The sequence below is a fragment of the Pelmatolapia mariae genome, linkage group LG22 (assembly GCF_036321145.2).
Source record: "Pelmatolapia mariae isolate MD_Pm_ZW linkage group LG22, Pm_UMD_F_2, whole genome shotgun sequence".
NCBI classification, from domain to species: domain Eukaryota; kingdom Metazoa; phylum Chordata; class Actinopteri; order Cichliformes; family Cichlidae; genus Pelmatolapia; species Pelmatolapia mariae.
Window position 1 is genome coordinate 12,960,956 of NC_086245.2, and position 12,773 is coordinate 12,973,728.

The 12,773-nt window shown below is 41.7% G+C and overlaps 1 protein-coding gene across 1 annotated transcript in view; it reads right to left on the bottom strand.

Annotated features, from left to right (window-relative positions):
- LOC135932885 (dolichyl-diphosphooligosaccharide--protein glycosyltransferase subunit STT3B) overlaps positions 1 to 12,773 on the bottom strand; it is a 93,377-nt gene that overhangs the window by 9,140 nt on the left and 71,464 nt on the right. Inside the window, exons 6-10 of the mRNA XM_065470599.1 lie at positions 11,955 to 12,053; positions 8,858 to 9,004; positions 3,981 to 4,029; positions 3,126 to 3,280; positions 657 to 868 (exon numbers count right to left, since the gene is read on the bottom strand). Coding sequence (XP_065326671.1) covers positions 657 to 868; positions 3,126 to 3,280; positions 3,981 to 4,029; positions 8,858 to 9,004; positions 11,955 to 12,053 — 662 coding nt within the window. The remainder of the gene's footprint in view (positions 1 to 656; positions 869 to 3,125; positions 3,281 to 3,980; positions 4,030 to 8,857; positions 9,005 to 11,954; positions 12,054 to 12,773) is intronic.

Below are 12,773 nucleotides of genomic sequence, written 5' to 3' on the forward strand. Positions count from 1 at the left end.
CATGTAACCATGACACATTCAAAGGACAAAACTGAAACGCAAAAAGGGCTTAAATCCCAAATTTCAGATCTAAACGTGTTGACGTCATTCAATGTTCCCAAACCCGTGTGCAAACTCGGCCGACGACCTTTGATATTTGCCATTTTGCCAGTATTTTTATGAAGTGTGTTGTTTCAGATAAAAAAAAAAAAAAAGGCATTTTAGAAACCTCTCTAGGAGAGAGAGGTGTTTTGGAGAAAGCAAAAAAAGATGGAATTACGTGGCAGGCTGCAACTGACGCATCCTCAGCCGTGACTACAGAAAAGAGTTCAACGTTCAACAAAGGCGGCTAAAATTATGGCAACAGAATCTAACAGTTGCCGCTGAATCACAGCTGAATCACAGTTTACCCAAACTGGTGGGGAGTGAGGAGGGAAGCTGACAAATATGCAACTGATGAATCCAAACCCCAAAAGGTGCCACGAAAGTGTGAAACACCCCACGGGTGTTCACTCGTTGACAGCTTTTTGACTTTGTTCATTTTATTAAATTTTTCCCAGACAAAAGTTTACTCCCACAGCAACCTGACCTGTCACATGACATCAACAAAGTGTAGCATTATCAATACTGAAGATCAGTGAAGTGTAAATTCAGCAGTTTCTCTGCCGTGCTTTGACCTTGTCGTAGAGGTTCCCGGAGTTCCTCTTGTCATCTTCGTCGCTGCTGTCCTCAGCAGGGGGTTTCTCCCTCTTTGTGTCGTCTCCCATGTAATGCTCAAAGACGCTGGAGAAAGCCACGGCTGACAGCATGCAGACGACCGGAGTCAGAGTCAGCATCAGACGCACCATCACGCCGGCAAAATAGACTGCGCTGATGGCATAGAGAGCCACTGGAAGACAGGAGACAAAGAAGGCGGTGGTTGAGAGAAACTTATAAAAACGAGAATAAGGAAAGCAAAGTCGACAAAGGTGAGACAAGGAGAAAGACGGCGTGAATATAAAGGAGACAAAATGAGTCGGTGTTGGAGGCAGATAAAGACACGGAAAGAGAAATTGAGTTGTTAGAGTAACACTGAATAATCAGTCTATGTTAGCACTGCAGATCTCAAACCCTGAATAGAGGAGCACTGGCTGTTCTTTGTCCTTGAAAAGCACCGACCCGGCTCAACAGGTGCGTGGCTAATCAATACCTGTAATTGGCTAATTAAGTCTGTGGGAGAAACAGGCTGCTGAAGGACTTTGTTTCCAGCACTTAAGGGTTCCTTGCCCTCCATCTTGGCTGTCTAACCCTAAGTTTTATTTAAGCTGCTGTATAAAGAAGTTCAATCTCATTATTTCAGGCTTTTTCAAAGCTGAGAGTGCTTAAAGCTACTCGAGAAAGGATGCGCTGTCCACAGACCGGCCTCCTAGTCACGACATTCTACCCATTTTTATTTTTATTTTATATAAACCATGCATTTTAATCACAGATGATCAAATAAACTCTACTAAAAACAGAACCATTATTAATTCAAGAGCTAATCCCAGCTGACAATGAATCAGGTATGACAGAGCAGCTATTTCAGGAATCCCTGGCTCTGAAATACCTATTTATTTGCTCCATAGACAATATTACAGGCCTGACTGTTGGAGAATTTAAGGCTGTGATGGGCATGAAATTCTCCTGGTTGAATTATCGGTCGTTAAATTTTTCAATACAAATTAGAAAATACCTGGTTCTTCACTGAAAAGTCAAACGTAGAAGTTGTATACATGACAGGATAAATGACTTCTTAGGTGGGTTTCAATAAGAAGCATCCAATTACCGAGCTTAAAATGCATCTATGTGCTGCTAAAAGCAGGTGGAATTTCACCATTATATTGCTGACAACAATAACCATCTGTCCGTGGCATATCCAACATCAGGTTGTCGTGGCAGCAGACTAGGGGATTTTAACATCCTTCTCCCCAGCCATACTTTCCAGTTCCTCCTGGGGGATCCCGAGGCATTCCCAGTGCAGATGAGAAAGATAAACTCATCAGTGGTTTCTCAGTTTACCCTGGAGTCTCCTCCCAGGTGGGAGGCATAGCCAGAACACCTCCAAAGGCAGGCGCCCAGGAATCATCCTAACCAGATGCCCAAAACATCTCAACTGGCTCCTTTCAATCACAGGAGCAGCGGATCTACTCCTTGATCCCTCTGAATGTCTGAGCTCCTTACCCTATCTCTAAGGATGAGCCCTGCTACCCTGCGGAGGAAATTAATTTCAGCTACTTGCATTCGATAACTTCCTCTTTCAGTTTCAGTCATTACTAGGAAATCATAACCACAGGTGAAGGGGACTGGACTGGTCTGGTAAACCAACTAGTAAAAGAAAGCTTTGTCTTTCCGCTCAGCTCCGTCTTCACGACAAAAGTCCATTAAAATGCCCGCATTGCACACAGGCTTGTCTGTTTTCTATAAATTTTTAACTTACTTATTAAATCAAGTAGGGTAAAAAAAGCAGCAAATAAAAGGTTCCTGAAAGGGCCCGATGAGGCTGGCTGCATAAACTGTTAAATTCTCCAACCCTAAAGCAGCCTCTTTAAAAATCAACACCCATTTGAACCATATTAGGGTTCAACATTGCCCACTTTTAGGGGTGTTGCTGCTTACTGATAGGTAGCTTTGATAGCTCTCTAATAGGCTTCATCTAAGTCTCAGAACTGCACATCTTTAAATGAGTTTTGCAGCTTTTTTCACCCTTGTTAGATAAAACATAGTGAAGACAAGAAAGCAAGTAAAGAGAGTAACCTCCATCTTTATACATTTCAAATTTAATGTGATGAAGACGATAAAACGATGAATGGAAATTCTTTAATAGAGACTATTCATTTAAAAATACACAAGCGAACCTCATTAAGATATAAAATAAAAAGTTAGTGGGGGCACTAAAAGTCAGGTGACTCCAGGAGTGTCTGCATAAAATTTCAGGGCCAGTCACTCAATAGTGGTTGAGATGTTTTAACAGCATTACTGTGTCTAGATTAAAGAGGTTTAAACGACTTAAACAACAAAACAAAAACATTTGTGGTGGTTTATAACATACTGGATCACTCCTCATTCTCCACACCACAGAGAAAAATCATGTTTTCATTCATTTATTTACTATTTAGAAAGACTCCTACCAAACACGCGTTCATCGTTGATGTTCTTGATGCAGAACCAGAGGCCTGCTGGGAAGGTGCAGACCAGGATGTGGAGGTCAAAGAAGAAGGACACCCACGTCGTCGGCTGGTGCTCCGACACCGACGCTATGATGGGGATGTGGATCTTAGCGTAGCTGCATGTAGAAGGAAGGGAGGAGGGGAGAAATCGGGAGGAGGGAAGAGACGGGTGTAATTCATGTAGAACTGAATGCTTTGGGAGTGTTGAGACAAATTATACAATAGATCCTCCTGATTAACTCAAGAATTATGAGTGGGGTCGGGGGGTAATTTTTGCTCCCCCACATGCTTATGGTAAAATATGAAGAAATTTAGCACTACTGATGAGTAATGTACTTTTCTGTTAGTTTCTGATCTGTGTGTTCCCTGTTTATTCCTAATGGGCTTTTACACAGCACTTTCTGTACAATCTTAAATATTTCTCTCTCAAGTGTTTTGTTATTACAGCTGGGAAAGAAACAACACACAGCGCATTAAGGAATTAGTATCAGCCTCCGAAGGAAAGGAAGGGGGGAGGCATCAGTTACTGCTTTAGTCAGCAAACTGGGGTATTTGGGAGGGGGGGCATTGATTCGGAAATATCAAACACACTGCGGAGCGTTTGGAAAACATAGCACTGCCTGGTGCTTTTTGGGAGTAAGACAATACTTCAACACAGCTTGTGCTCTACAGTTTTCCCCTCTGGGATGTTGAGAGGGGAAGGGGGGTAATATCCATCTCAGGACACACACACACACACACACACACACACACACACACACACGGCTGAACAAGCGTTCCATCGACAGCGAGAGTGTGAAGGTCAGCAGAGCTTACCCGGTGTCCCAGAGAGAGTAGAAACGACCACTCCACGGAGCAATGTATCCTAGAGGCAGAAAAAAGACGATCAATAAAGAGAGGCTCATCTTTAAATGCTTTCCATTTAAGACCTGAAATACGAGGACTGCAACTGGGGGTTTGGAGGGGGTTGGGGGGTTAATATAAAGACGAGCAAGATTAAAGTTGTTTGTTACAGCACAATATTGTGAGGAACAAAAATATAAACAAAAACTTTAATTTGCCTCCCCTTTGTTGCAACAATATGTAATTATTTATAGGGCGAACTCTGCCCAAGTGTGCAGCTCTCAATAAATAAAAAGAAAAAAAAAATATAATCCAACCTACTGGCCTGGAAATCTGTAGCACAGACTGCCCGAGGATAACAAAAATGTCGAGTAGAATATACTGCTAGCATTAACTAAGTGATAACAAAGAAATCTAATGCACAAATGCGTACAAAAATGACCAATAATGACAAAAAAAAAAGAACATCTTTACCTGTCAAGAGACATCCAGTGGAAGTTTATGACGTAATGATTTTATGACTTAGTTCCGTCTGATTTGTTCTGAAATATGGTGAAAACCCAACTGAGATTTTCACGGCTTTAAAACAACATTACAACTAAACTTTCTGCCAACCGTAGTTCAAAACCCAGAAAGCTCTCAGTGGAGAATGTGTCAGTGCTGAGAATATATTCAGCTGATGTTACTTAATTACTGGAATTGACTTGTTTATGAATGTAACTGAAACCGTTTAGGCTGCAAATTAAGCTGCACAGGGTATTTTATGTGCGCATACAAATGTCTTATTTTGGTTGAGCTTTGATCTGAAATATATTTCAGCTGAACAGTTGCTCGCGGGCTCTCGCAGGCACTCTCACGGGGGGGGAAAAAAAACCTAAAACTCTTACATATTTCTAGATTTTGTGTCATGTTGTACCAACATACGGCTGTGACATGTCCTGTGCTGCTCTTTAAAAGATAATATGAAAAATGTGTTCAATCTATAAAACTCTGAACAAAGCTCTTAACGAATGCAGGCAAGAGAAAGATGGTGTTTTACTGAGAGCTGATTTAAAGGATGAAACTGATTTAATCAATTGATGCTTTGCTCCGAGTTAAAGATACCGAGAAAACCCACCCGGGTATAATGCTGCAGACTTTGAAATGAGGGGAGTGGGGATGTCCTGACAGACCAGAGGAGTGAGACATGCGCAGTCTCACCTCAAAAACGGTCTTCAACTCCCACAGCTCCATTTAGATGGGAGACAGATCACAGCATTTATTAGATGAAGCAATTATCCTCAGGAGACTGGGATTCTGCATCCATATGAGAGGCCAATCAATTCTAAGGCAGGAAGGTCCTAACAGTCCAAGCATGCCAGCATTATGTCGGCTATAATGTGCCATCATGTCTTTGCTCTTAGTACAAGCCAGAGGACAGAGGAGTCTAGATAATTTGCAGGAATATGGCAATCAAGACGAGACTCTTAGCTTTAATTTAAAGATATCTGAAATAACCGTTAAGGAGATGTAGTCATTTTGTACAGTCAGCTATTTCCAGAGGCTCAAATCTACGGTTTCAATAACAGATGTAGACCATTTCTATGCCATTTCTTTCACAAATTAAGCAGTTAAGTTATTCATACATTTTATTATCCTCGTATTATTATTTGTATATGAACATAAACTGGTGCTGGCACTGTTGCCTCGCAGCAAGAAGGTGCTGAGTTCAATTCCAACATCTGGCCTGGGCCTTTCTGCATTTGTGCGAGTACTCTGGCTTCCTCCCACAGTCCAAAGACATGCAGTTAGTGGAGTTAGGTTAACTGACGATTCTAAATTGCCCTTTTATGGGAATGTGAGTGTGACTGCTTGTCTGTCTCCGTGTGTTAGCCCTGCAATAGACTGGTCCCCCCTCGCTCCCTATGACAGCTGGGATACGCTTCAGCCCCCCCACGACCTTGATAAGAATAAGAGAACGGATGGATGGACTAATGAACATAAACTAAAAAGGAAATAAAAGTGATGACAAGAAACAGTTACGGTAATTTCCAAACCAAAAACAAAAAAACCCACAACATTGATTTCCTTTAAGGTTCAGCAGGAGAGAGAGAGAGAACATTTCTCCATTACATAGATGTCCTTCACAAGTTTGAAAATCTTGCAGTAAAGAGATGTCTTGTTTTCTTGCTTGCAGCAAAGTTTGTTTTGGAAAAAAGTCTCACCGAGGTCACGTTTATGGGAAATCGCCTCGATAAACCACATCAAAGATGAGAAAAATCTTTAGTGCTCTCTCTACGACCTGATGCGGTCTGCCAAAATGAATCTTCAAAGTTGGGCTCTAGAATTCGGATAACTTATCTGTAAAGAGGCAAGATGAGGTCAAAGGGGCCTTTGAAACAGGAAGGATCAAGAGGTTTGGTAAATACCCACGCATAATGGTGAACTCGGCAACATCTGGATATATAGAGAAGACAGTGGAAGGCCTACTTAAAGATCTTAATGTGAGACTCTCTGAAACAGCTCTATTGGACAGATGGACTTGATCTGTAAGCACTTTGAAGTAGACAGTCATACAATAAATACATATTAAACTCCCTTACAGGCAACTCTGTATTTGATCAGTTAACAACATGAGGTCAGTTTGAAGCAACACACACGATAAAGGCAGAAAATCCAGTGAGATTAAATTGTTTTAAAGTTTCCTCTGTGGGCTGTTGTGTACCAAATTCTCCATATCTTAATGCTTTTAAAATATGACGGTAAAAGACTTGTGTGGCCTTTAAAGTCTAATCAGTCAGCCGAATTGTGCTCTTAAATCTGAACCCTTCGGCAGGAGACAAAAAGGGGGGGAAAAGAAAAAAAAAAGAAAAATCAATAAATAAACAGCAAGAAGGCAACGTTTTAAACCGTCTGAAACTCGAGCCCTTTGGCCACAAACTGAAAATAATGGGCAAAACATCAACAAGGACAAAGTTTGACCAGCTGGCTGCACGCGCTGGGGTCCAACCGGCACAATCAAAAACAGCAGTTCACATGGTGGAGCACAAGCCTCCACAAATTTTCTCCAACAGCAAAGCTGCAGCAATCATATCAGTTTATATTTGTTTATCATTTGCCTTCCAGGTTTCATTTTCTGACAAACACGAGCGCGAGTTAAAAGCCCGATGGAGAGGCCCGGAGGTTAGACCATCGGGGAATAGAGTAGGAGCGCTCTAACTTTTGGCTAAAAGAAGAAAACAAAATGCAAAATGGCTGAAATCCCAGATCTGGATCAACATTGAAATTTAGTTAATGGTTCCTTTCACAAAAGGCTAGCTGCCCAACAAATCTCAACATAATTTAGGTTTTGGTTTTTTTCACAGGATGAAAACATTATCATCCTCCACTATCTCTTATTAGAAAGTAATCATCGGCTATGAAGTGATCTGACCGTCTCTCAACCAATCTTGCCACGTAAGTGCACCTACCATCCATCTGTGTTTGATTTGCATTTTTTCTAAGACTCATTTCTCAACAAAGAGGATCTTTGTATTTGTTAGACTGGGTGGGAAGCAAGTTTAACCAGTGCTCAGCTGTGAACACTGTTTACTCTGGTGGTAAACTTGAAGCCATGCTAAAATGATTAAAATAGTTGTACCTTCTCAAACTGTTCCCAAACTAAAAGCTCATGATTTAATTTGCTAGCTCTGGCTGATTTTATAAAACTGTTAAAAGTGAAGCTGAAAGCAAAGAAATCTAACAAATCTGACTACTAAGAATAAGGTGCAGTCAGTACTTTGAGAATTTATTTAAAAGGAAAAAAAGAACAGTGTACTTACAAACATAAATTGATGAGTGTATAATTATGTCTTCAAAAAGAGTGGGCGCTAGTTTGTGGAGGCCATCTTGAATACAGTGGCTGTGATGGACAACGCCGTTCTGCCTAACTGCGTTTTATGTTTGTGGTTAGAGACCAGCCACCTATGTATTACTCCTTTTAAGTTAATTTCAAGATCACAGACAACTCTTTCAAACTACATGCAACCATTCAACATTTACACCTGTATATTTTATCATCTCTTTGTCATTGCGTTTTTCTAATTGTCCACCGCTGCTCTATTTCCTTCCTCATTCCCCCATCCTCCTCTTCCTCCTCACCTCAAACTTAATCTCCTGAACTTAAGTCAGGACTAACACATGAAAATGTGCATAAACATGCTTATTGATTACCACATTGCCACGACTACTTATTGTCAACAGATCAGATATGTCTACAGACAGCTTAGTGTGAGCCAGCTAAACAAAAACAGCGGGTTATATGCTAACATTATGCTAGCTAATGTTAGGCTCGACTGTCCTGAAAAATCACACTTTCCCTCCAATAAAACAGTGTGATTACATTCTTACAAGTGGCCGAGTCACTTCAAAGAAAGTTTCACTAACAGCAGCTAACACAACATAAACAGCAGTCCTTACCCACTCAGCATATCCTCGACAACTAACCTCAGTATTGCTGTCAGATGGAAGTCAGCGTCACTGACTCATTGACTTGTATCGGTTTCCAACACAAAGTTTTAGAGCCTCCAAAGTAATTAGATGTGGAAACAAAGTATATTGACAGCTGAGGTAAGCAGCAGACTAACAGCCTACTCTCAGTGTAGATAAACAATGATCAGGTCCTACTGTAGCCGGGATTATGCAGTTGAAATGGAAGGGGTGAGAAAACAGAATTGACTGCTCACATCTAGTAGTGGTATTTTACACACTTTACCCTTTAAGATGATTTATAAAAAAAAAAATAAATAAAAAAAAACTTCTGAGAACTGAAAACAAACAAATGACACAGCTTACGATGTATGGAAGCAGCATGTGCATTGGGACATACAGACCTGTGTATGTGAGATAGATCACTGTGAGGAAGACCACACCAGCAGCGAGAGAGACTCCGAGGAAGAACAGTGTCTGGAATTCCTGTCTGGTCAGCCTGTCCTTTAGGTACTGCAGGAACGCATAGGCTTGGAGGAGCGCAAACACACCTGAGAAAAAGACAGATAAAAGAACGTGAGCCAACATACAGAGGAAACTCACACTGAATATTTGAGGAGGTTCCTACTGATGCTGCATCCTGCAGGGAGCAAAGCAAGCTTACATGGTCGAGAAGCACTGCTATTTTAAACAGTATACTCATAAAGCACTCAACAACAGCCCTGCTGGCTACTCACGTAGATGTGAAAGACGAATATTGCTGGACAGCATATTTCAAATGCATGGAACAAATGTGTGTAAATAAACCTTTCTCCTTTTATTGTCTCGTCATTCTTTTTCAGCCCCTTAGGTTATACTTGCTTTTCCCATTTCCTTCCTCTGTCACTTTCTCAGAGCTGTTTTTCCCCAGCGTGCCTGTGTTTGGCAAATTTGATATAAAAAAAAATTGAAAAGCGTGAAAAGATCCTGTTATCCCCCCTCTCCTATTTCATCACCTACCACCTTTCAACAAACCTTCTGTGATATTTCCCTGCTTTTCTCCACCCTCAGCGATCGCCTACAGCAGGTCTCACCCATTTCCAAGGTTAAGCCCCTGCCTGTCTCCTGGAGTGCCGCCATGATGCTAACACGCTTGTCACTCCATGCCACTCTGCTTTCCTGCCTCAGGGGCCGACATCTCAGCGGTACCGACAGGTCCATGGCTCTGTCACTCTCTTCCTGCCTCCCACTGTGCTCCGTGAATGCTACCACCAGATGTTCTGAGCAGCTGCTACCCAGAGCGACATAAAACCACACTTGCTCTTTGAGAGCGAGCGGGGAGCCAAAAACGCAGAGAGGCAGAGATGATTTTTGATGGTGCATTCTTCAAAGCCTCTCGTAATGCTGTTTGTGTTGGAGAGATCCAGGAAAACAGGGACACTTCAGAGTACACCTACCTGCTGTGGCGTTAAGTGAATTCTCCAAAAGGCCTCCGCTCATCTTCTTAAAGCTGCCAACAACGTAAACGAATCGTGCACATATGTACGCACCCATCCATGCTGTCAGCAAGCAGATGGGGCTCACACTTGAGAGACGATACTCAACAAGCTTTAATAAGCTACCCACAAGCCAAAATGAACAGTGCTTAAAGAGCTAAGCCCATATGGGTGGCATGTAGGTGCTTACCCATATCCATTTCATAGATGTACCAATGTTCTCCTGCAGACAGAGCGTGACTATCACTGTAGGCACAAGGGGATTCAATTCCTGCTGCAGCCAACCACTCTTAGAGCATGTGCAATCACCAGTGGGTGCTTTGGACATCAACCAAGCCTGCACAGTTCCAGCTTTAATAGATAAACAACTGCAATAAGACCTAACTTTCCATTTGTGGCCAGAGTTTATAAATAAGTATGTAAGTGAAAAGAACCTGCAATATTGTTCACTGTCAGCAGGAGGCGACACCTCTTGCTGGAGAAAGAAGATTGGAAAGAAGTATACTAAAAAAAACAATTCTTTAGCTCACTTTATAATTTTCCTGATGTCTTTCTCATCACACACACAACCAATCTGAGCCTGGTTCTGTCTGAAGGAAGGACAGTTTCTTCCTGTTAACAGGGAGTTTTTCCTTCCCAGTGTCGCCAAGTTCTTTTTTTAAAGGGGGCCACCTGATTGTTGTTTTTTCCCCTGTATTATTGTAGGGTCTCTACATTACAATATAAAGCACCTTGAGGCGACTGCTGTTGTGATTTGGTGCTATTTAAATACAGATGAAGTGACTTGAACTGAAATTCCAGGTCTTAAACACTAGGTTCAAGTCTTATTTAATTGGCTGTAGCTCAGGAGGTACAGCAGGTTATCTACTAATCAGAATGAAGAACTTCAGATGCATTCATCTGAGAGTGAATGTTAGATAGAAAGTATGTAGAAAAAAGTGCTTATGTGAATGGGTGAAGTACGTTGCACAAAGTGATTTGAGTGCTCGAGTAGAAAAGCACTAAGAACCAATGCATTTACCAGTTAATATAAAAAGATATTCAACTTGCAAATTATGGTCCTATTTAGGGTAAAACATGATAAAGTAGGGCTTGTTTCATGCTATGGCTACTTTCTGAGTGGCAGGTCACTAACGTATGAGCGCTTTTCCTTCAGGTTTTGATTCAGCACTGTTGTAAGTGAAAGATGGGATAAGCCCAAGAGGGGGGAGACAAACCCAGCCTCAGGACATAGACTAGTGTATTCCTTGTGCAGGTGCCAAGCACAGATAATGGGGAGAGTTACATCAGGAAGGGCATCTGGAATAAAATCTGTGCCAAATCAGATATCAGATCCATTCCCTGTGGTGACCCCTTGGGACACAAGGGAGCAGCCGAAAGTACTTACTCACTCATCACCTCTGGTTTCATAAATCCAAGATCGCAATGGGCATAATGCTCAGTCTGAGGCGTTAAAATGGGATATCACTAACTAACAGGTGATGTCATGGTGGGTACATCCATCTCTTATTTACAGTCTATGGTTGTGGCAGAAATTCCTTGACAGTCACAGCAGACTGTGAAATAACAGCTCTGAATTATAAATTCTGCAACGAGTCCATATGATGAGCAAGGTCCCGAGAGATATATTGCTCAATTATTTTATTCAACCACATTTCACACAGTGTTGGTATCCAAACTACTGTACTGAAATTCAAGGCACATAATAACTGAAGTGTTTTATCTGAGTTAAAGGGAACAGTCTGAACATTTGTTCAGTCAATATAAACATACTGATTAGATCAGCTGTTAGCACAAATAACTGCTTGTTCCTGCTTTAGGTAGGATAAAGAGAAATATGCTTTTACATTCATGTATTTGTGACATCTGGTTATGAGTGAGTCATACATTTGGAATAAAGAGCAGCAGTATCTTCCAAATACTGCTGACTTCATCATCAGATGGCTTGAGCTTTGTAAAGGGGAACCTGTTGTTCCAGGCTGAATAGAGGATCAGTCATACTGCAGGTACAGAGGGTGAGACTTACCAGCAGCAGCCATGTGCTCACTCGTCCTGATTGGCTGGAAGCCGACGAAAGGGATCTGCATGGACAGTATGAGGCCCACAATGTAGAAAGTGCTGTAAGCTGTAGAGAGGAGAACAGCGGAGAAACGGGGAAAGACCAGAATTAAAAAGTAAAATCATTAAAATAAAACGACACCGCTAAGAAAAAAAACAAAGAAGCACAATTTGGGTTCGACTGAGGGAAATCAACTTCTGCAGGGGTATTTAAAGTCTATTGATTTTCACTGTTGTACCTCAGAGGGAGCAAATACAAAATACCTAATCCGATGTCATTTACTGAGAAAATGGGAGTTGGCTCGGCGCGGTGTGGTCGGGAGGCCCGAAGTGAGATGACAGTGCTGAGAACAGTGCAACTCCCACCATTGTAGCTTCGGGAAACCAATTCGCAGATGCACCACTTTAATTAAGATTTCATACTCTTCCTGAAGAGTGTGCCTCGTTTTTGAAGTAGCTCTGACCGCCCTCAGCGATCTTTTTTTCTCTCCACACATCTGCTATTGACTCATGACAGACAGAGACGAATTGCGAGGGAACAGGCTACAAGGCATTTTATTAAACTAGGATTTTCTTTCTTTTTTTTTTTTAACCCCCCTGCTTTTTTATTTTATGTGTTCCTTCATTGCAGTTGAACAACACCTGACTCTGAAAAGAGGCGGTAAGGAATAGAGCAGGTGTTTTTTTTCTGTCATCGGAATAAGTCTACAAATATATTTCCCCATCTTTCATTTACTACGAAAAGCCGCATGATGAATGAGGCAGCTATTCTTGAGGAACAGCGAAG